We start from the raw sequence: 21,833 nt of genomic DNA on the forward strand, positions 1-21,833 counted from the left end.
AAAATAATTGAGACCATAAATATGGTCCCCCACAATTCCACAATGCCATTTTCAGAGGGCTACTTTTCAGAGTGGAACCAAATATTAAGCAAATTGATTATGAAAAAAAGTTATTTGCTTTCAAACCACTGGTGGTGGTAGTAGTAGTAGTAATAATAATAATAATAATAATACCAAAAGTGTGGTTCTAATATTTCACTCTTAGCTTCAGTTCATCTATATATTCCAGTCCTAACTTTATGGTAAGATTATTTTGCTTTACCTCAGTCAACCCAGATAATCTTCTTATATGGGGGGAGGAAGGATGTTTTTGTGTTTGAGGCATTGCACTTGGACTCCGGAGATCTAGGTTAGGTTTCTGGCTGTACCAGAGATTTCCCATATGAGCACTTATTCTTTCTGTATCTCCATTCCCCGTGTATAAACTGGGGATAATAGGGATCATCATTGTGAGCAAGCATGCACATGTACAGGGCACTGATGCTTCTCCCAAGCTCCCACATTGTGCTCCAGAATGTAATCTTTCATATTTTTTTTTTTTAAAGAAAAGGAACACTCTAGCACTTATGATGGGGAGAAAATCTTCAAAATATGATCCATGTGTGGTCTCTCTCTGAGTCTGCTGAGAGCCTGAAACAATAGCTCTGAGGAATGTATTGCCCCATTCATCTCAAACAAATGTTAATGCAGAACCCAATGATCATTTAAATGCCAATATTGTTAACTACTTCACTGCTAATCAAAGCATGTGAGAAGGAGGATCATATTATAAAGATTTACACTACAAGTAATATATTATTTTGGCACCACAATTGTCTTGAAGTTACCACCATTAACTGGTTTTGTTTTGTTTTGTTTTGTTTTTTTAACTCAAAAAGGAGTCAGTTCCAAAAAGTCTACTTTTTTTCAGTTCCAAAAAGTCTACTGTAATGCCAGGGAGGCCTCTGAGCTTCACCTAGTTGGAGCCAGGCCCAAGGAACCCAGCAAGCCCATGGGTGTATTTGAACCCCACTGAAGGGAAGCTAACCTCAAGGACCTTCAAGGAACCACAGAGCAGATGTAATCATATTTTAACATCTGGTGTAAGTGAATGGTGTCTCTGGTGAAAGGACTTTATTTTGTGGATGAAGCTTTGATTGTGGGCAGACCATGCTATTTCTATTTTCCACTCCCCCACATTTGACCCTGGGGAGATAATACTCTATTACCTAACAGCACTGTTGTAAGGATAAATCCTTTCATGTTTTTAAGGTACTCAGATAGTGCAGCAAGTAGCATATAACCACCGATACCAGTCAGCTCTGTGTCCTTGGGGAAACAGGGCACAGTATCCAGTCTGTCTGACTCATGAAGCCCTACTCCCCGTTCCCCCACCCCGCCTCTGCTTGAACCAAAACCGATCAGAGAAAAGACTTACAGAAAGCAATGAAAAGGCAGTGGGAGATGCATCTAAACCCCTCCTGACAAGGGTGATAGGATTAAGGCAACTCCCCTAGCCTCATCTGCATCAAAGATGAGACGGGGAGGCATCTCTATTAGCATACAGAATGGAGAACAGAGATTCCAAGGCAAGAACCACACTGAACTTTGGGACCAGAAAAGCAAGGAAGCACTGCATCATGAGGGAATTTCTGCTCACGTTGTTAATGAATCTGTGCCTGCATACACCCAGCTCAGCAGTTATCAGACCAATCCTATTAATGAATCCTTGATTGATATCCAAAATACTGAAGCTGCCTAATTGTATTGTGAGCTCCTTTGAAGGAACACCACCCGTAGCTAGGAATGATCAGTTTCTGTTGTCTAGCATAAAGAAAACCCTTGAATCATCAGTTTACCCATAAACAAATCTAGTGTTCTCCCTTGAAACGTTGTTTCCCTACAAAACCCCCTACCCATGCTCAAGTAAGTGTTCTGATGCCTGGACCCAAACTCTGCATCAGTTCCACTGGGACTTCATCTTCTCCTGACTGATTGTGCTGGGGGCTCTGCCTGTCTCCAGCACTCAGGACCCTGAGCTACCACCATCACCTGAGAACCCCGACCAGTTCAAGCTTCATGGAGTGGTGAAACCCCAGCTCGCGCTCTCTCTGTTTTCTACCTCAGGTATAACTCTTTAACCCTAACTTTTTTGAACAGGTATAGTTTTCTATATATGACGTTTGTAATCTTTTATAATGTAAGTGTTGTTTGTTTTAGACTCTCTTTGTGTGGTTATCACTATTATTCAATAAATAATGTATGGTTAAACTGGTTGCTATCCTCCCTCGTGGGCGCTCTCTCTCTCTCTCTCTCTCTCTGAACTTGATTATTTTGTGTTTTTGGCTTCCCATTTACTCTGCAGCAACACTCCTCTTACCTAAGCTAAAGGTCCCTGTAGCGTCCAAAAATACTGTGGGGTTTGCTCATCAAGTGGGTTACTATCCGAACAATTGTAATGTGAAAGTGGGGATAGGGACGTGCTGAACCTGTGGCATATGAGGGTGGCAACTTGTAAGTGCTGCTCGACCCAGTCCCCTGAGTTCAGGGGCATATAAGGGTGGCAGCCTGGAAGTGCTGTTCGCCCCAGCCTGCTCAGGCTTACTCTATTCCGGTGCGGTACCTGTGGCATATAAGGGTGGCATCTTGGAAATCCTGCTTGACCCAGCCCACTGAGTCCAGGGACATATAAGGGGTCAGCTTGAGAGTGCTGATTGACCCGGTGCACTTAAGACTTTCTCTGTTAGAGAGAGAGTGTGTCTGTGTCTGTCTGTGTGTCTGGTTCTGGGGCTGGAAGAACCCAGCCCTGGGGAACCTAGGTCCTGCAGGATAGCTCCATTGGGAGGAGACTTGCAGAAGGGAGAAGTAGAGCTCCATATGAAAACACAAGTGACACAAGCAGTACATTGATAGAATTACAGGAGCCCTCCCCTCCCCCCAGAAGAATAACCCTAATAAATGAACGTACCCCAAAGTAACAGGCAAATCAGGTAACACCACCTGTACATAAAAACTCATATATCAGTGCATTCAGTCATTCATCATTTATCCAAAGTCCCATTTTTCTGAAATAAAAAGCCTCTCCAATTGTAGCCAGTAGGATTATGAGGGGGCCAAGATTATTTCTTGCCTCATAAATGTTTACTCCTCACCTGCAAACAGCATGAAACCAATACTATTCTGTATATTAGGACTCCCTTTTAGTGGCTACATAAAGGAGCTGCTGAATATACAAAAATAAAAAATTCAATTGGATTTTTTCCCTCTGTGTAATAACACATTTAGCTATTCTCTTGGGAAAAATAATGCTGTTCTTTGCTTCACATTGATTTTAGAAAAAAAATTGAAATATTTTGTGGAGAACAAAAGAAAGGCAATATGTTTTTGTAGCTTCAAGTAAAGACCCCAGAAGCTGCTATTGCACTTGTCAGGAAATGATGACTGTGGATATTCTGCTGAGCTGCAACATGTGAAAAGGCACTATTCAACAGCTTCCCAAGGCTGCATAAAGACACCTAGTGATTTAGATTGATGGAAAGGGTGAGGGTTCATTTTCAAGTTAGTCTAGACACTGCTGATTCAGTGGTGACAAGTCCTTTGACAAGGGTTTCATCGTTTTAAACATAATAATGACATTCTAATATTCCAATACCTTCTTGTGTGCTTTGTGATTTTAACCTGTTAGTTCCTTCCTCGAACTCCCTTCCCTCCCCTCTCTCGCCCAACACTTAACACTGCCCTTAAGTTTAATAAGAGAGAGAGTGTCTCTCTGTGAATTAAAATGTGAGGAAGAAATGTCATTTAAATTAATGCTCAGCCTTGTACTCCCACCATATTTTCCTCTGATTTTAATATTTGTTTAATTAGAACAGAATCAACTCAATATTGAGTCAATTCCAACTTTTTTTTTTGTGGGAAGTCGCAACTTACCTAATTAGTTTTTAAAAAAATTAAATGAAATATACAATGGATTTTATTTAAAAAATGTCCATGTTCCTTAATACCGGGGTGGAGGGCATAATGTTTCATATTTTTCCTATGAAATTTTTAAAAAATATTGTATTATTTCTCTTTGTCATGAATCTTTTTGTGTGTAGTTTCAATTCATTTTTTTTGTTTTGACTCAAATCCAAATTAACACTCCTTTTTGAAATTTCAAAGGGGAGAGAAAAATGTACAGTAAGGCATGTACCTATCTATGCCAAGAGTCCTAGACCACTGTGATAGCAAAGGTAACTCAACCAATCACTACTCTTACTCTACAGCTAATTTGTATGCAACAATTTCATTGGTTGTATGAGGAAGACTGCACAGAGGGTGGATAATTTGGCCCAAGTGCCACACCTATGTGACAGTATGGACTTTCAGTTACTAGTGGGCAATAATAGCACACTCAAATTCCAACTAAAGCAGCATTTCTCAATCTCCAAGTTGGCTACCCCTATAAAGTCAAACAATTTTGTGACCCATTTATACTATTGATTTATTTTAACTCTCATAGTAACAATAAGCCTATATAATTTAACTGTGTTTTGAGAGGTTGACATAAAATACTTGACTTTGACAGGTAAGGGTGTGCAGGAAGTGGGGATGTGAAATAGTCTTTTATACCGTAACAAAAATGTCAAGACCTTGATTGCCTTCTATGATCCTTCCCCTTCAACCTCCATGGGGATCATGAGCTGCAAGCTGAGAAACACTGAACTGGAGGAATTCCATATGTAGTGATTATTTCTCCCATGGTTGAAATACAGCCACCTCTTAAGTGAAATAGAGCAGCTGTTGAACACCACACAGCAAGATTACACAATATGTTAGTGCAGAAATAAAGAATACAACAACCAGTAGAAATTCTTAGGTGTGGAAAAAAGTACAGGTAGGCAGAGTGTTTTAAATACACAGTATTTTTATATTGTTTTGGAAAGCTGCGTTTAAGATAAACTCCACAATGGAGTATTTATAATATATTTTACATTAGAACTGGCTAGAACCCAAATACCATGAGAAATTTCATTTTTTATCTTTCTGAACAGGAACAAATATCAAAATTTTGAAATTTTCTGTGGAATGAAATTCCAACCCTTCATTCTGGAAAAATAAAAAAAATTACTATTCAACCTTTCATTTTGTTTCAAAAAGTTGAAATTTATTTCGTTTTAACTTTGACTCAACTATTCTATTTGCATTAAGTCTAGATTATATCATCTAAGTGAAATATTTCAACGTTATCAAAATGAATAATTTCAATAATTTTTCATTGAAAATTTTGATAAACTATTTTCCCACAAAATGTTTCAGTTTAATTGAATCAGCCTTTTCTGATGGGAAAACATATTGTTAGAAATGTTTTCAAGTGGCTATCTTGACTAGCATTTCAGGATGTAACATCAAAGTAGTAGCTATATTGCCATAGCTGCTTTATGTCCCAAACTGCCCCTCATAAACCTTTGAGACTTTATTGTTACTGATCTGTGCCAGTCCTTAGTAGGACCTTTAAAACAGCTAGGTATTTTATCTGACACTGAAGGAAAAGTTCTTTAGACTGTTGTCTAGACAGCATGCATTGGTTTTGAAGTTACTTATACAGATGCTTCCCGGGTTATGCAAACCCGACTTACGGAAATCCGCACTTACGGAAAAAGTTCCGTAAGTTCCATTCCGCCTTTTTTTGGCGTAATTGTCAGAGATATGTTCCCAACTTATGCAAAATTCGACTTACGTAAGTCGGGGAGCATCTGTATAGTAAGTTTTTTTTTTTTTTTTTTTTTTTTTTATATATATATATATATATATATATATATAACAGTCAGGGGTGAAAATAACTTAAGACTTACTGATACGGGGGCCCAGCTCCAGGCGCCGAGAAGGGTCAGAGCCTCGGGTGGAAGGAGTGGGGCTGGGGGTCAGCCCCCCCCAGCCAGCCCTTCCATACTGCCCGGCAGCCCCTGGTGGCGATTTAAAGGGCCCAGGGCTCTGGCCACTGCTGTCAGCCTCAGGCCCTTTTAAATCACCAGGCCCTGGGGTAGCTTCCCCTTTTGCCCCCCTGTCAGCAAAAGGGGCAGCGTATGGGCCCATTCTGGGGACCACTTCTTACCGGTATGCTGGCCCACTTTCACCTCTGGTAACAGTAATCATCTTTCCCTACATTTGAGACCAAATTTATCCCTGGTTTAACCCTCTGAAATAAGTTTCAGAAGAGGATTAGTTTAGCACGGTTAGTTTTACATTTTTTATCTCAATGGTGGCTGGATTACATTCAGAGTTCTTACTCTGTAGAGTATAAGCTCTTTTTTTCTGAAAAAGGAGAACTTTCCCTTAAATTCTTCTTTGGATCTTGAATTAGTGGAGCTGTAGTTGTTTGTTGAAGGATTTCTGTAATAAACTTAATCTTTCTCCTTTTCTTTCCATTACCCCCAGGCTGGGTGCAAGTGTACAGTTCTCCTGTGAGGATAATTATGTGCTCCAAGGTTCTAAGAGCATCACTTGCCAGAGAGTGACAGATACACTAGCTGCTTGGAGTGACCACAGGCCGATCTGTCGTGGTAAGATTTGACTCCTTTAACATTTTTTCCATTTTTTAAAAATCTAACTTGGTCTCTTTGTATTATTTTCCTGCCCTTTCTGATTTTTGCAAGTCCTTCCAATTTAATATCGTCTGCAAATTTTCGTACGGTGCTTTTAACTCCCTACATTAGATAATTAACAAAGATGTTAAATGAATCCTCTATTTTTCCTTATTGTTAAAAGAAAAAAAATAGTATAATTCAGTTCTAAAGGGATGATAACCTGTTTAGAGACCCTCCCAAACCTAGAGATTAATTTGATTTGCATAGCTAAAACACCGTACAACACTTTGAGGATCAGATTGCAGCCAGTCTCTATGGAGCTGCAAGGTTTATTGTTTTAGGAGAGGTCTACACTATAAACATACATCAGTATAATTGTCACTCGGGGTGGGGGGGTGTGTGAAAAATTCACACCCCTAAGCAACATAGTTATACACACCTAACCCAGTGTGCAGACAGTGCTATGTCAATGTGAGGGCTTCTGCTGTTGGCATAGCTACTGCCTTTCACAGATGTGGAGTACCTTTGCAACCAGGGGCCTGGAGGGATGAGGCTGGAGAGTGACCCTACTGGGCTGGTACTAGGGTTGTGGTGCCAGGATTGACGTGCTGCTGCGAGTCGTCTGTGTCGCCTTGGCGGGGTGAAGAGAAGTGTACCCATTGAATAGTTGCAGTAATACCATATTAGTTTGCTGTCCTAATACACAAGCATGATAACAGATGAAATTAGTGAACCAATGGGCATAATTGAGGATGGCATTGTTAGTGACCCATTGCCTCCCTGGTTGCAGAATCTGGCTCCATCACTACTCAGGGTACAACCTCTATTTAAATAGACAGGCTTCCAAATGTGCCAATACTCTGCGTTCCTGTCATAACTATAAAGGGAAGGGTAACAGCTGTCCTGTGTACAGTACTATAAAATCCCTCCTGGCCAGAGACTCCAAAATCCTTTGCCCTGTAAAGGGTTAAGAAGCTCAGGTAACCTGGCTGGCATCTGACCAAACAACCAATAAGGGGACAAGATACTTTCAAATCTTGGGGGGGAGGGGAGGCTTTTGTTTGTGCTCGTTGTTTGGATGTTCGTTCGTTCTCGGGACTGAGAGGGACCAGACATCAATCGAGGTTCTCCACATCTTTCTAAACAAGTCTCTCCTATTTCAAACTTGTAAGTAAATAGCCAGGCAAGGTGTGTTAGTTTTCCTTTGTTTTCTCAACTTGTAAATGTACCTTTTACTAGAGTGTTTATCTTTGTTTGCTGTACTTTGAACCTAAGACTAAAGGGGAGTCCTCTGAGCTCTTTAAGTTTGATTACCCTGTAAGGTTAATTTCCATACTGATTTTACAGAGATGATTTTTACCTTTTTCTTTAAATAAAAGCCTTCTTTTTAAGAACCTGATTGATTTTTCCTTGTTTTAAGATCCAAGGGGTTTGGATCTTGATTCACCAGGAGTTGGTGGGAGGAAGGAGGGGGAATGGTTAATGTCTCCTTGTTTTAGATCCCAGGGGGGTTGGAAGTGTATTCACTAGGAGTTGGTGGGAGGAAGGAGGGGAATGGTTAATTTCTCCTTGTTTTAAGATCCAAGGGGTTTGTATCTGTATTCACCAGGGAATTGGTGAAAGGTTTCTCAAGGCTTCCCAGGGAGGGAATCCATTGGGAATGGTGGCAGCGGACCAGAGCTAAGCTGGTAGTTAAGCTTAGAAGTTTTCATGCAGGCCCCTACATTTGTACCCTAAAGTTCAAAGTGGGGATACATCCCTGACAGTTCTCATCTCATAAATTAAATGATACAATGCAACATACACTCATCATAGAATCATAGGACTGGAAGGGACCTTGAGAGGTCCTCTAGTCCAGTCCCCTGCACTCCCCTGGAACTATCTAGACCAACCCTGACAGATGTTTGTGTAACTTGCTGTTAAAAATCTCCAATGATGGAGATTCCACAACCTCCCTAGGCAATTTATTCCAGTACTTAACCACTCTGACAGTTAGGAAGTTTTTTCTAATGTTCAACCTAAACCGCCCTTGCTGCAATTTAAGCCTATTGATTCTTGTCCTATCCTCAGAGGTTTTCTCCCTCCTCCTTGTAACAACCTTTTATGTACTTGAAATCTGTTACCATGTCCTCTCTGTCTTCTCTTCTGCAGACTAAACAAACCCATTTTTTTCAATCTTCCCTCATAGGTCATGTTTTCTAGACCTTTAATCAATTGTTGCTCTTCTGTGGACTTTCTCCAATTTGTCCACATCTTTCCTGAAATGTGGTGCCCAGAACTGGACACAATACTTCATTTGAGGTCTAATCAGCACGGAGTAGAGTGAAAGAATTACTTCTCGTGTCTTGCTTACAATACTCCTGCTAATACATCCCAGAATGATGTTTGTTTTTTTTGCAACAGTGTTACACTGTTGATTCATAGTTAGCTTGTGATCCACTATGACCCCTAGATCCCTTTCCACAGTACTCCTTCCTAGGCAATTTCCCATTTTGTGTGCAACTGATTGTTCCTTCGTAAGTGGAGTACTTTGCATTTCTCCTTACTGAATTTGGACTGTTCATCAGAGTTTGCTCCTTAAACAAGTAGCCATGTGGATAATAAAACAAACACAACCCACCAAAGCCTTCAGCCCACCCCATCGTCAAAAGCCCAAGGGGGAAAATGTAGGCTGTGGCTGACAAAGACAGGGAGTAAGTTTCACAGTTGAATTCTCATAGAAAGTATATGCTACCCTAACTCCTATTTATAGCTAATTCTACTGCCTATGCTAATCTGTGTAGTAAGCCATGAATTCTACCTGTATGCCATGGTATTTTGCATTAGCTTTGGTTTAAGAATCTGTCTTTAGATGTAGTCTCAGTTGCAGTCCTAGCTCTCTCTCTTGAGTTTAGATACTACTATCACAGTTAGATTGCAAGCCAAGCCCAAAAAGATCCGGGAGGAGATGGAACTTGGCCCAGCCCTCTTCTCCATACCTCCTAGCACAACTGGCCAGCTGCAGTATGGGAAACACAAACTAAACCCTCCTACAAATTGGCACAGCAGGCTTTTCCTTGTCTGTGACTTTAAGCTCCAGGAAACATTGTACTTGCAGTTGGATGGGGCAGGTCCACACTCCCTCCAATGTTGGGCAGCAACTAAGAGCCAGTCTAGCCTTGAGTATTAATTTTATTATGAGTCCAACTCCTAGATTTTCTAATTACTGTATTTCTTTAATGTTAAAATTTCACCTCTCCAAAGCATCAGGCACAAGTAAAAGTCAATTTCAAATTACTTACAAAAGTTATATGCATACACTTTAATGTAGAAAAAGAGATATATAACAAGAATTAAGTAATTGCTTTGACCAATTTAGGTGATTTTTTTTTTTATGGCTATACCTAGGGCCCTGCCAAATTGACAGCCCATTTTGGTCAATTTCATGGTCATAGGATTTAAAAAAAACAAAAAACATAAATTTCATGATTTCAGATATTTAAATCTGAAATTTCATGGTGTTCTAATTGTACAGGTCCTGACCCAAAAAGAAGTGAGTGTGTGTGTGTGTGTGGGGGGGGGGGGGGGGTTGGGAGGGTTAACAAAGTTATTGCGGGGGGGGGGGGGGGCGGGATTGCGGTACTGCTACCCTTACTTCTGCGCTGCTGCTGGCAGTGGCCCTCCCTTCAGAGCTGGGCGACTGGAGAGTGGCGGCTGCTGGCGGGATCTCAGCTCTGAAGGCAGAGGTGCTGCCAGCAGGAGTGAAGAAGTGACAATGGCATGGTATGGTATTGCCACCCTTACTTCAGTGCTGCTGGTTTCAGAGCTGGGCCGTTGGTCAGCAGCTGCCACCACTCTCTGGCCGCCCAGCTCTGAAGGCAGCGCAGAAGTAAGGGTGGCAATACTGTGACCCCCCTAAAATAACCTTGCAACACCCTTTTGGGTCAGGATCTTCAGTTTGAGAAACACAGTTTCAGACTCTCCCCCATGAAATCTCTGTAGTATAGGGTAAAAGCCCACAAAAGACCAGATTTCACAGGGGGAGACCAGATTTCATGGTCTGTGACCATTTTTCATGGCCGTGAATTTGTTAGGGCCCTAGCTCTACCCAAATAGTTGTATCACCTTGGAATCAAGGCCAAAATGTAGCCAGACCTATAGAAGAAATATGCTAAAATTTAAGAAATGGCACAATAAAAGTTAATATTCTTCTGGTTGGACTACTGGGGCTATGATGCATCTACTGGATCATGGGGCCAAAGCATCCTCTAGTTCAGATCTCATGATTCTGGTCCTGTTATTCTAATGGTTAAAAATTACTCTTGGTTGGTACAGTAGGGAGATGCTAATATGCTAAATATGTTATTTCCATTTCATGTTAAATCGGAACATTGATATTTCTCCATTTGATAGACATGCTTCGCTTGCTAGTGTTCTTCATTCATGCTTTGGTAGAATTACCTATATGGATGCAAGGGTGCATTTGGCCTTTCTGCTGACACTGTTGTTAATTGCCACTTTAGGTGCCTAAGTCCAATGTTTAGGCACCACTGGCATTCATGAAAACCCCACCAAGCTGCCGCCTAACCCTGTAAGTGCCTATAATCCCGAGGTGGCTATGTTACCACCATTAATGTCCCCAAACATGACTACATTTCAGTGTATGGGCAGGTGGTCAGCCATCTAAGTCCTGACATTGTCTGGCAGCTTGGTTCCTCTCATCCCTAAACCATAGCAAGATTCACAGAATAGATATTCCCCCACCTATCTTACCTTCTGGGCCTAATCCAATAGGTCTGCTCAGAGAAGGCCTAAACCCACACAAAACGGACAGAAGGCAGAGTTCCCCCCTTTTTAACATTTAGCCCTGGGGTTAGGGAACTCACCCAAGATGTGCGAGACCCAAGTTCAGTTGCCTCCCTGTGCTTGATATGGCAAGAGAATTTTGACTTTGGTCTCCCACAAGTCAGGAAAGTGCCCTAACCACTGGGCTATGGGTTATTTTGGGGTGGTGCTCTCCTGTTGAAGCTGTTCTGCTGTGTATAAATGTAATATTCATTGGGCCAGAGGGAGAGTGAGAATCACTCTATAAGCCAGTAGTTAAGGAACTCTCTTGGGAGGTGGGAGATCCAGTGGCAGCTCTTGCAAAAATGGCTTAGGTGCCTAACTCCTTTGGAGAGGAGAGAGTTCATGCTGTGAATCCCAAGTAGAGATAGGTGCCTCCCTCCACTCTGGACTCAGGCACCCAGCTCCCTGAGTGGGGAGTAATTAAGCTCCACCGCTCTCCTCAGCATTTTCTTCTGGCTAGTGATTTAGTGTGCTGGCATTTAAGAATCCTAATTAATTTAGGCACTCAATTCTCCTAATGCGTAATACGCTAACTCAAGGTTGTGAATTCCACTAGGCTGCAGGATGCCTAAGAGTTTGGCATTAATACTAATCAATGCAATGCCTAAATGTCATTGAAGGTCTGCAGCCTAACCCCAAATATTTACACTGCAAGTAAACCCCTTAGCCCAAGCCCCATGAGCCCAATTATCTAGCACAGGCCAGCTGTGGGTTTTGAATTGCAGTGTAGACATACCCTAAGTCACTAAGAAGATTTTGAACATTTTACCCCCATAAATTTGGCCAAAGGAAATCTGTGCGGGAGCATCGAATTGAACCCAGGAATGCCTGGACCATCCTCTCCAATGGGAGGGATTCAGAGATCACAGAAATCCATGCGTAGAAAAGGAGAAAGTGTTACAAAGAGCAGTACTTCCTCATCTAACCTTTCTGCTGTCTATGCCCAGAAGCCTGCAGAGCAACCTTGAAAGAACATTTGTGCCTGCCAGTGGACAGTGGTGCCACTGAGGTGGGACTTCCCCTTGCAGTGTGGAGAATTCACTTACAATAAGAATAAGGATAAGGTAGAGAGAGTATTTTTCTTCATGAACTGAAAAGCACTCCTGTATTTCTTCTGTAAGTCTTTTTCAAGGATTTTACAAATCCATTCTAACTTCTTCAGCACAGGATTATTTTACTGACTATTAACGTAGTCATTTTTGTACAATAGGCTGTTAATGATAAAATAGTTTTTTGTAAATAGTTTCCCCGAAATTACTTTGCACTGCAAAAACTAATTCCTTTTCTCTTTGTGCTTATTATTCTAGCTAGAACATGTGGTTCTAATCTGCGTGGACCAAGTGGAATTATTACATCACCTAATTACCCAGTTCAATATGAAGATAACGCACACTGTGTGTGGGTTATCACAACAACAGATCCAGAAAAGGTATGCCTTTTATCTGTCTGATTGTCCAAACATGTAGATTTGGGGAACATGGGATTAAGGGATCTTTGCTTCAAAGTATGTTATGAATGAACTGATGCCTAATATCCAGATGCTAAGAATAAATATAGGATTTTGAAAAAACAAAACAAAATATGAATGACTAAAACCTAAGATATTGTCCCCTTTTTGAATTTTAGGTTTCAGTCCAAGCCTCCAAAATAAATAAATAAATTTATGGAGATATTGTATCTCCTAGAACTGGAAGGGACCTTGAAAAGTCATTAAGTCCAGCCCCCTGACTTCACTAGCAGGACCAAGTACTGATTTTACCCTAGATCCCTAAGTGGCCCCCTCAAGGATTGAACTCCCAAGCCTGGGTTTAGCAGGCCAATCCTCAAACCACTGAGCTATCCCTCCCCCCTAAAATGTAAATAAATGTTCCAGCATGTTATGTAAAATCAGGTACAACAATGCACCAAATGGGGGCTGATTTTGGAAGATACACCATGGGGCATGATCATTATTCAGGAGCCTTAAAATGGATTGGGGGGGGAATTATTTTCTCTATTCTTGTTCTTTATATTATTACTAGTTATTATGGTTTTCATTTATTTTATTTTTCTTGACACACATGACTGTGGGTTTTAAAGTTAGTATTTCCTAAGAGTTTTGCATACATAATTCTGATTAATTATAGTACACAGAACGAGCAGCCTGGTATGCTGCTTGTACAGTAATGTTATCACAATGCATTCTTTCTTGTGTTGCTGCAAAATCAATTTCCTGACAATGTAAGTCAAATAGAGACCCCCTATTGTGAAAGAATAAAGAAACAGAATAAAACTCCCCCTGCTTTTCTTCACTAAAAGACTGAATATCTCAGCTGTGCAATGCTGGAGAGTGAACAATATGTATATACATTTTCAGCATTACAGATGTTAACTATTCCAATTCTATTTGCAACAATGTATTTTTTGTTTCTATTAGTATATTAAAGAAAAGAAACCAACAGCATGTCTCACCAGAAGATGGACACTTTTTGATTCTGAGTTTGTAAGCAAACATAGGTGTGCACCATCCTTATATATTGTTCTTCTTCATGTAGTGTCCCTACGGATGTTTCACTTGAGAGGCACATGTGCCTCTCAAGCCCTTGATTGGAGATTGTCCATTAGCATGCGCATGCACTCTATGCGCTCAATGTGTGACACAAGGTTGTATATAGAGTGCATGCACAGGAGAACCACCCTCAGTTCTTTCTCTATCCTCTCAGCCTGAGACAGAGATCTAACATGTCTGTCTTGAGCATGCCTCAGTGTATTCTACAGGTTTTTTTTTTTTTTTGTTAGTTTAGTATTTCTTCTTGTTGTTTTGTTAGTATAGAATTAGTGAGATAGTAGTGAGAGGTTTTGTTCTTTTCCTCTTCCTTTTTATTTTTCCTTCCCTCCCTCCCCCCCCTTTTTTTTTCTAGGGAGCTTATTTGGCCTGGCTGGGCATTTCTGGCTCATCAGATTTTAGATGCTGCCTTTCTTGTCCAGAAGCCATCTGGATCAGTGACAGCCACTGTTATGTGCGTCTGTAGCTTGGAAGAATCCTGTATCTCCCAAAAGTGCAACTCCTACCTCGTTCTCAAATGCAGAGCATGAAAGAATCTGGAGACCAAACTGAGACTTCTGATGATGGAACACTCCATTCAACCTGCTTCCAAGTCAGGTTCAGACCTCTGCCTTATACATCTGTCTTCAGACCGATCCAGTGCCCCTTCATCCTAGGCCAAGGTCTCCTCCACCATAATGAGTTGGCTCCCAAAAGGTCCTGGTCTCCTGTTAAGTCTATGGAGATGGAGGCCTTGACCTCTCCACTTGGTATTGTGGAGCCAAAGAACTCTTCTTCTGGTACCAGTAGGGCCAGGAGATCCTGGAATGCTTCAGAAAAGCATGACTCCAACAGGTCAGAGTACTATGTATAAAGAACAGGAAGGCCTAGAACATACAGTCCTCTAGAACGGCACCATCTATGTCAGACTTATTATCGATGCCTTCTCATTCGGCACTGCCAGTACTGGCAAAATTGAAGCACCAGACATCTTCAGCCCCAGCACCTTCGCACTCCAAATCAATGGTATCATACACCTCAACTGCTGCATTGATCCAAATCCATTTGGTACCACAGGAATTCTGCTAATCCAGGGACTTGTCAATTTTAGATGAGTTAAAGTCCGCACTACATATGGGTACTGAATGACTCTAAGTACTGAGACCCCAGCCTCTGGATTACCACTGCTTCCTGGTACCGCAAGGTTATCTGACTTTTTCTGCTAGGTCTCCTCTTTTGAAGGACACCAGGGGGATGAAGGAGACATTTAATCAGTCTCCTCTTTATCAGTGCAGGTTTCTCTCCACATCAGTACAGGCACCTATACTTTGACAAGGATCCTCGACTATGAGGATCCTCGTCTCATATTTCCCATATGGGCCCCCCAGTGACCATATGGTGATCTGTGGGTGGCACGTCAGCAGCAATTTGCCAGTGTCATTGCACCGAGTGACTAGGGTTACACAGTCTCCTCTACCAACCCACAACAAGAGGAGTCCTTTGAAGAACAGGAGACTAGGGTGCATAATGAGGCTCAACCCTCAAACTCCTATTTCATCCTCTTCTCTGAATGATAGTTATTCTCCGATGGCCTTCAAATACCTCTTGAGGAGGTTAAAGACTCACAACACAAGCTCCTGGACATTCTGCAATGGACGACACCCACCCAGATTGCACTACCCATTAATAAAGTGCTCCTAGATCCAACAAAGACTGTATGGCAAACTCCTGCCACCATCCTGCTGACTTTAAAATGGGAGGATAAGACGTATTCTGTTCCTCCCAGAGACTCAGAATTTTTGTTTTCCCACCCATTACCTAATTGCTTGAGAGTGGATGTTTTAATGAGAGGAGTAAGGAGCATTATTCGAGGTCTACCCTTTATCATAAGGAGCAGATGTTAGATTTTTGGACAAAAGACTTGCTGATCCGTGACCCTCCAATTTCAGATCACAAACTATCAGGTGATTGTGGCCAAGTATAACTTCACAAATTACAAGTTTGGAGCCTTGATTGAATATCTTCCATGGAAGCGTAGAGATCATCATCATCATGGAGGGTCAATTATTAACCAAGTGCATGTCTCCAAGATTCCTTACATCTGGTGGTGATATCTGTGGTATCTATCTCCACAGCAGTTATGTTATGAGATGACATGGCTCCAGATGTTGAGGTTCCCGAGAGAGATTCAGAATTCTGCTGTGGACCTCCCATTTGGTTGGAAGATCTTCTCGGGGACTAAGGATGTGTCCCTACACTCACTGAATGACTCTGGGTGTATATATACACCATGATCAACAGGCGATTTAGCATGTCTCAAATAGCCCAGAGATCACACCTTGTCCAGTTCTCTGGATTTCACAGAACTGCTGAACCTGATAGAGATTTAAAACTGCAGAGGAAGAGCTGTTCACCCTCCTTCAGTGACTATCCAGTTGAAACAATAGTTTTGACAGGTTGGTTGAGGATTCAATTCCTTCCTTGTCTCTAGTTTGGAAGCTGCAACCTTTCACTCACCTTCCCACTTTTGGAGACAACCTTTCCCATTTCCAATAGTCCTTGGTGGACTATTACAACAGACAAGTGGGTTATAGAGCTTATAACATCAGACGACATCATCTACTCCACATCCCTTCCTCCTATCCCCCTTCTGCATCTCTCTTCAGAGATCCCTCTCATGAAACTATACTGAGTCAAGAAATGCAACCTTTTCCTTCATTTAGGAGCAGTACAGATAGTACTGTCTCTTTACATGGAAGAGGGTGTTTCTGAAACTATTTTTTCATGCTGAAGGATAGAGGGTGGAAACCAATCTTAGATCTGAGACAACTGAACAAAGTTTTAAAATCTCAGCATTTAGGATGGGGACTCTGGAAGCTATACTTTCTTCTCTAGGGGTAGGAGACTGGTTTTTGGACTTTGACCTGCAGGACATCTATTTCCCTATAGGGATACATCCCATGCTCAGGAAATAGCTACATTTTACCCTGGCCCAGGATCACTTTCAATACCAAGTACTTCCTTTCAGTCTATCTTTGGCCTCAAAGGTGTTCTCAAAGGTTCTAGCAGTAGTAGCTGCTTATGTTCAGTAAGAAGTGATTTTAGTCTTCCTGTATCTTGATGACTGCCTACTCAAAGGCCGATCTTATGAAACAGTACAGATTTCCACTTAGACAGCCGTTTCTGTCTTCCAGAAATTGGGTGTCTAGCTCAACAACAACAACAACAACAAAAATCCACTTTAGCCCCTGCATACAATTCATAGGGGCAAACTTGGATTCATTAGCAGTCAGGGCCTTCCTTCCCACAGACTGATTGATTTAACTTTGGCAAATCTGGTCAGGACAATTCAAGGGAGCCCCCAGACTACGGTAAGGAACTATTTACACCTCCTGGGTTTTATGAGAGCCAGCACCTTTGTGACTGAACATGCCTCCACTACTTTTAGTGTTGGTTCAGAAGTATCTAGTTCTCAACCAGAAACAGCTTGAACAAACAGGTCACAGTTCCCTTCCAGGTGAAGAACACCCTAGAGTGGGGGAAAAATCAACTCTGTCTGTGTGGGTGTCCCTTTCATCTGCTCAGCTCCAATGGGAGCTATAACATATCACTGTTCAGGTGGGAGCATGCCTCAATACTCTCTAAACTCAGGGCAGATGGCCACCTCTGGAAACAGGTCTCTGTATCAATTTGTCGGAATTCAAGGCAGTCAGGGAACTTCTGCCTTCATCTTCTACCCCTCATGAATGGTAAATCAATCAGGATTCAGATGGACAATGTGGCTTGCATGTTCTATATCAACAGTTAGGGAGGAGCAAGATCCCCCTTTCTGTGCTCTGAAATGCTGAAGTTATGGAACTGCTGTATAGCCCATCAGACTCAGATCTCAGATATTTACCTTCTGGAGTTCAGAATGTCACAACCTATATGCTCAGCAGGTACTTCTCTCAGGACTAGCAATGGGATTTGGAGACTCAAATTCTTCATGAGATACTCCAAAAGTGGGAACTTCTGCAGGTGTAGCTAATCATCACATTCAGAAACAAGAAGTACCCCCTGCACTGCTCAATAGAGGCCTCAGTTGTCAATCTTTAGGGGATGCTTATCTCCTCCCAGGGACAAATGGCATTTCCTATGCATACCCTCAAACACCACTAATACTAAGGGTAACAAACAAGATCAGGAAGGACTATAATCTGGCCAAGACAGACTCGGTATCAGTACATTTTTCACCTGGGTCCAATTGGAATTTAAGCTTCTGAGCACCCCTCATCTCCTCTCCCAAGGTGGAGGTTGCATGTTTCACCAAAACCTAGAAGTCCTCCATCTCTGAGCATGGCTCCTAGTTAGTTAGAATACATCTGCTCAACAGGAGTATGACAGATATTACAACAGATAAGAGTCAACTTGAATTCCCTTCAGAAATGGAAAAGGTTCAATCACTGATGTCACTGTCACCGTCTTGTACCTGAATTCTCTTCGCTCTGACATCTTGGATTACCTGCTGGACTTGAAGAAATCAGGGCTATCATTTAGCTTCATTGAGGTTCATCTGGCTGTGATATCAGCATTTCATCCCCCAATAAAAGGGTTTTCCATATCTGCTCACCCTGTGTCTTCATTACATGGGTTGAGGGAACCTCTGGTCCCATGTTAAGGATCCTACTCCTTCTTGGGATCTTAACCTGGTACTTTGATATCTCATGGAACTGCTATTAGAACCTATGGCAACCTGTTCCTTGCCTCACTTATCTAGGAAGACACCCTTTCTAGTAGCTACCATGTCAACTCACAGGACTGGGGAGATTGGGGCCTTGATGGCAGACAACATTTATGGTCTTTTTCAAGGGCAATGTCTCTCTATGGCTGCACCCTAAATAGGGTGACCAGACAGCAAGTGTGAAAAATTGGGACGGGGGTGAGAGGTAATAGGCGCCTATAGATGAAAAAGACCCAAATATCAGGACTGTCCCTATAAAATTAGGGACATCTAGGTAAGAATTTAGGGCTAGGGTGACCAAAGTGCAGTCAGATTTTCATCTTAACCAGGACATTTATCTACCGGTATTTTTCCCCCAAACCACATAAATCTCAGTGTTGGACTCCTTTCATATTTTAGATGTGAGATGGCCATTGGCCATCTCTCTAGATAGGACGAAGGAATTTCAGAAATCATCCAGATTGTTTGTCTTGAAAGATCCCAGGGATCCATCCACGATCTCTACACAGAGACTTTCAAGGTGGATCTCTTGGCATATGCTTGCTATGACACAGCTGGTGTTCTGGGTTTTACCTTCCCAAAGGATAATATCACATTCTGCAAGAGAACAGGCAACTTCTGCAGCTTTACTCAAGAACATTCCAATGGCTGAGATATGCAGAGCTTGTACATGGGCCTCAATGCATAACTTTTCTAAACACTATTCCTTGGTCCAAACCATCAGATCTGATGTGGCGCTTCGTTTAGCTGTACTGTCTTTTATCTTGGACTCTATCCCAAAGCTCCCTCCTTCCTGTGTGAATAGCTGAAGTGGAGTATCCACAGGGACACTACTCAAAGAACAGGTTACTCACCTGTTTTTTCAAGATGTGTTTCCCTATAGGTTCTCCACTACCCATCCTCCTTCCCCTGTGCCTCAGACTGTTCTTTGCTGGATGTTCAGATAGAGAAGGAGCTGAGGGTGGTTCATCTGTGCAGTTCTACATACCATTTAGGGTGCAGCCCTATGTTGTATGCAGTGCATGCATGGACCGAACAAACACTGCTAATGGAAAATATCTGATCGGGGCTCAAGAAGTGCATGCACAACTGAAGCATAGCACCCTGAGGATGCACATCTAGTTCTTATGGAAATTGGAGTTAGTGATTTGTAAACCGCATTTGGAGTTCAAAATATCTAAATGTCATAGAAATCATAAAATAAAATTGACTTTTTAAATAAATGGAAATGTTATTTTGGGGGGGAAATTGTTTGTGTAATGTTTCTGAGACACTTGCCAAATTCACTGAATCAGAAAAATATATTCAGTGATGTGTTTTGCCATATATTTGATTCTGAAAAATACAGTACATTTCATGAAAGGAAAGGAAATACTATGTCAAAGAGAGAGAGATTAATTACTGAAGGGGTGATGTTTTAACACACTTGCTCTTTTCTATTGGCTTTTTCTTATGTTGACCTCTGAAAAGTGTTAAACATTAGTAACTGTCCTATTTGATTAACTCATGATGAGCACCATATAAATTCATAGATAAACATTTTTACTTTCTTCATATGTATAATATACTAAAGAAGCTAACCTGCTTGATGATTGGAAGAAAAGTCCACAAACACAGTATACAAACAGTCTTGACTGAGCTGTGAATTTATTAAACAGTGCAGGATGAGTGTTGCTTCTATACAGCTTGACTGATTTCTGAATGTACAAAGCTAAAAAGAAAAAAAGAAAAACACAACCCCTAATAAGAAGAGGTTAATATTGTGCAAGGAGGGATAGTTCTATTCTGTGTTCAGTATAATATCACAATTTCTGTACTTTTTCATAGCCATAGCATGTCTGTAGCACAAAGGTCAAGGGGAATGGGGGGCTGTGTGGGTGGGCTAGCCATGACACCTATCAATGTTCTGAAGGGACACGTGGGTCCTTTGGCATGATCATAAAAAACCTCCTCATACCACAGGAGGTCCAGAGGGGAAGATTCCTAATGGCTGACTATTCATCAGTCATGAGAACCTTAAAGATTTTACACACTCAAAAGAGAAGTCCTTATTGACAACTTCAAAATTGGAAGCTTCTATTTGCAAGATTTGGACCTTCTATTCCTCTTACTGCTACATTTTTATGTTGGGTGTATGAATATATTTGTGGAGAGACTGATGCACACAGTGCAGACAAGAGGAGACAAGGTTTTAACTCCTCTATTTCCAGTTCTCAGAAGAGCTGAACAGAGGTCGTACAAAACACCCTTTTAAGTAAGTACTTGGTTAGCCATGTCTCTACAGGGGACTTTTTTGACTTGAAGCATATGAATGGCTTTAGGACTATGATCCCTGTGAACTTGAAGCCCTGATATGAGGTCAAATATGCATACTAATTGCAGATTCTCTTTACTAATGTCACAGGGCTAAAATCACCTTAGCTAGTATGTATCTGAAGTTGTCTGAACAAATTTGAGGCTGGGACATCATCCTAGCATTATCCCAAAACTACTGAATCCATCTTTAGCAGATAGCTTTCTGAAGAATAACATATGTAAAAAGAACATCCCTTTAACCTAAGAGGATGTCTGACAGAAATGTAACCTTGCTTCTACTGCCTTTCTAGAAAGAGTATATGACCCACCTTTTCAAACCTGGGAGCCTAAAAAAGGTGCAAATCCATATTTAGGCACCTAAATAAGTGGCCTGGTTTTCAGATGTGCCGATGTACCTATTGTTCCCCATGATTTACGTTGGATTGTGAATTCTTAGTGCAGCTGCAAATCAGGCAGTCTGAGAGCTTAAATATGGATTTAGAGGTTTAATTTTTGTGTCACATTTATGAAATTGAGTCATAGTATCCAATTAAGTATCAGAGGGGTAGCCGTGTTAGTCTGAATCTGTAAAAAGCAACAAAGAGTCCTGTGGCACCTTATAGACTAACAGATGTATTGGAGCATAAGCTTTTGTGGGTGAATACCCACTTCGTCAGACGCATATCAATTGTACCTATTTGCTATTCTTTTCAAAGTAAGTAAATCCAGGCAGTAGAAGACATTTTCCTACCCATGCTACTATGTCAGCCCCAATAAAGTGTTCGCTTCTTTCTGTCTAGTTACTTTGTGAAATATTGTATCTGGAATAAGCCTGTGTTTCCTCAATCCTTAGTCTTGCGAAGCATTTCCTAAGAACAAAGAAAAAGGAACATTAAGAAATTAGCAGAAACTACAAAGTTTC

General features: G+C 41.4%; 1 protein-coding gene across 1 annotated transcript in view; it reads left to right on the top strand.

Moving 5' to 3' along the window:
* Positions 1 to 21,833, top strand: part of CSMD1 (CUB and Sushi multiple domains 1) — a 1,946,356-nt gene that overhangs the window by 1,273,311 nt on the left and 651,212 nt on the right. Inside the window, exons 9-10 of the mRNA XM_054023823.1 lie at positions 6,397 to 6,521; positions 12,680 to 12,801. Coding sequence (XP_053879798.1) covers positions 6,397 to 6,521; positions 12,680 to 12,801 — 247 coding nt within the window. The remainder of the gene's footprint in view (positions 1 to 6,396; positions 6,522 to 12,679; positions 12,802 to 21,833) is intronic.

This window comes from Malaclemys terrapin, chromosome 3, assembly GCF_027887155.1.
Source record: "Malaclemys terrapin pileata isolate rMalTer1 chromosome 3, rMalTer1.hap1, whole genome shotgun sequence".
Classification (NCBI taxonomy): Eukaryota; Metazoa; Chordata; order Testudines; family Emydidae; genus Malaclemys; species Malaclemys terrapin.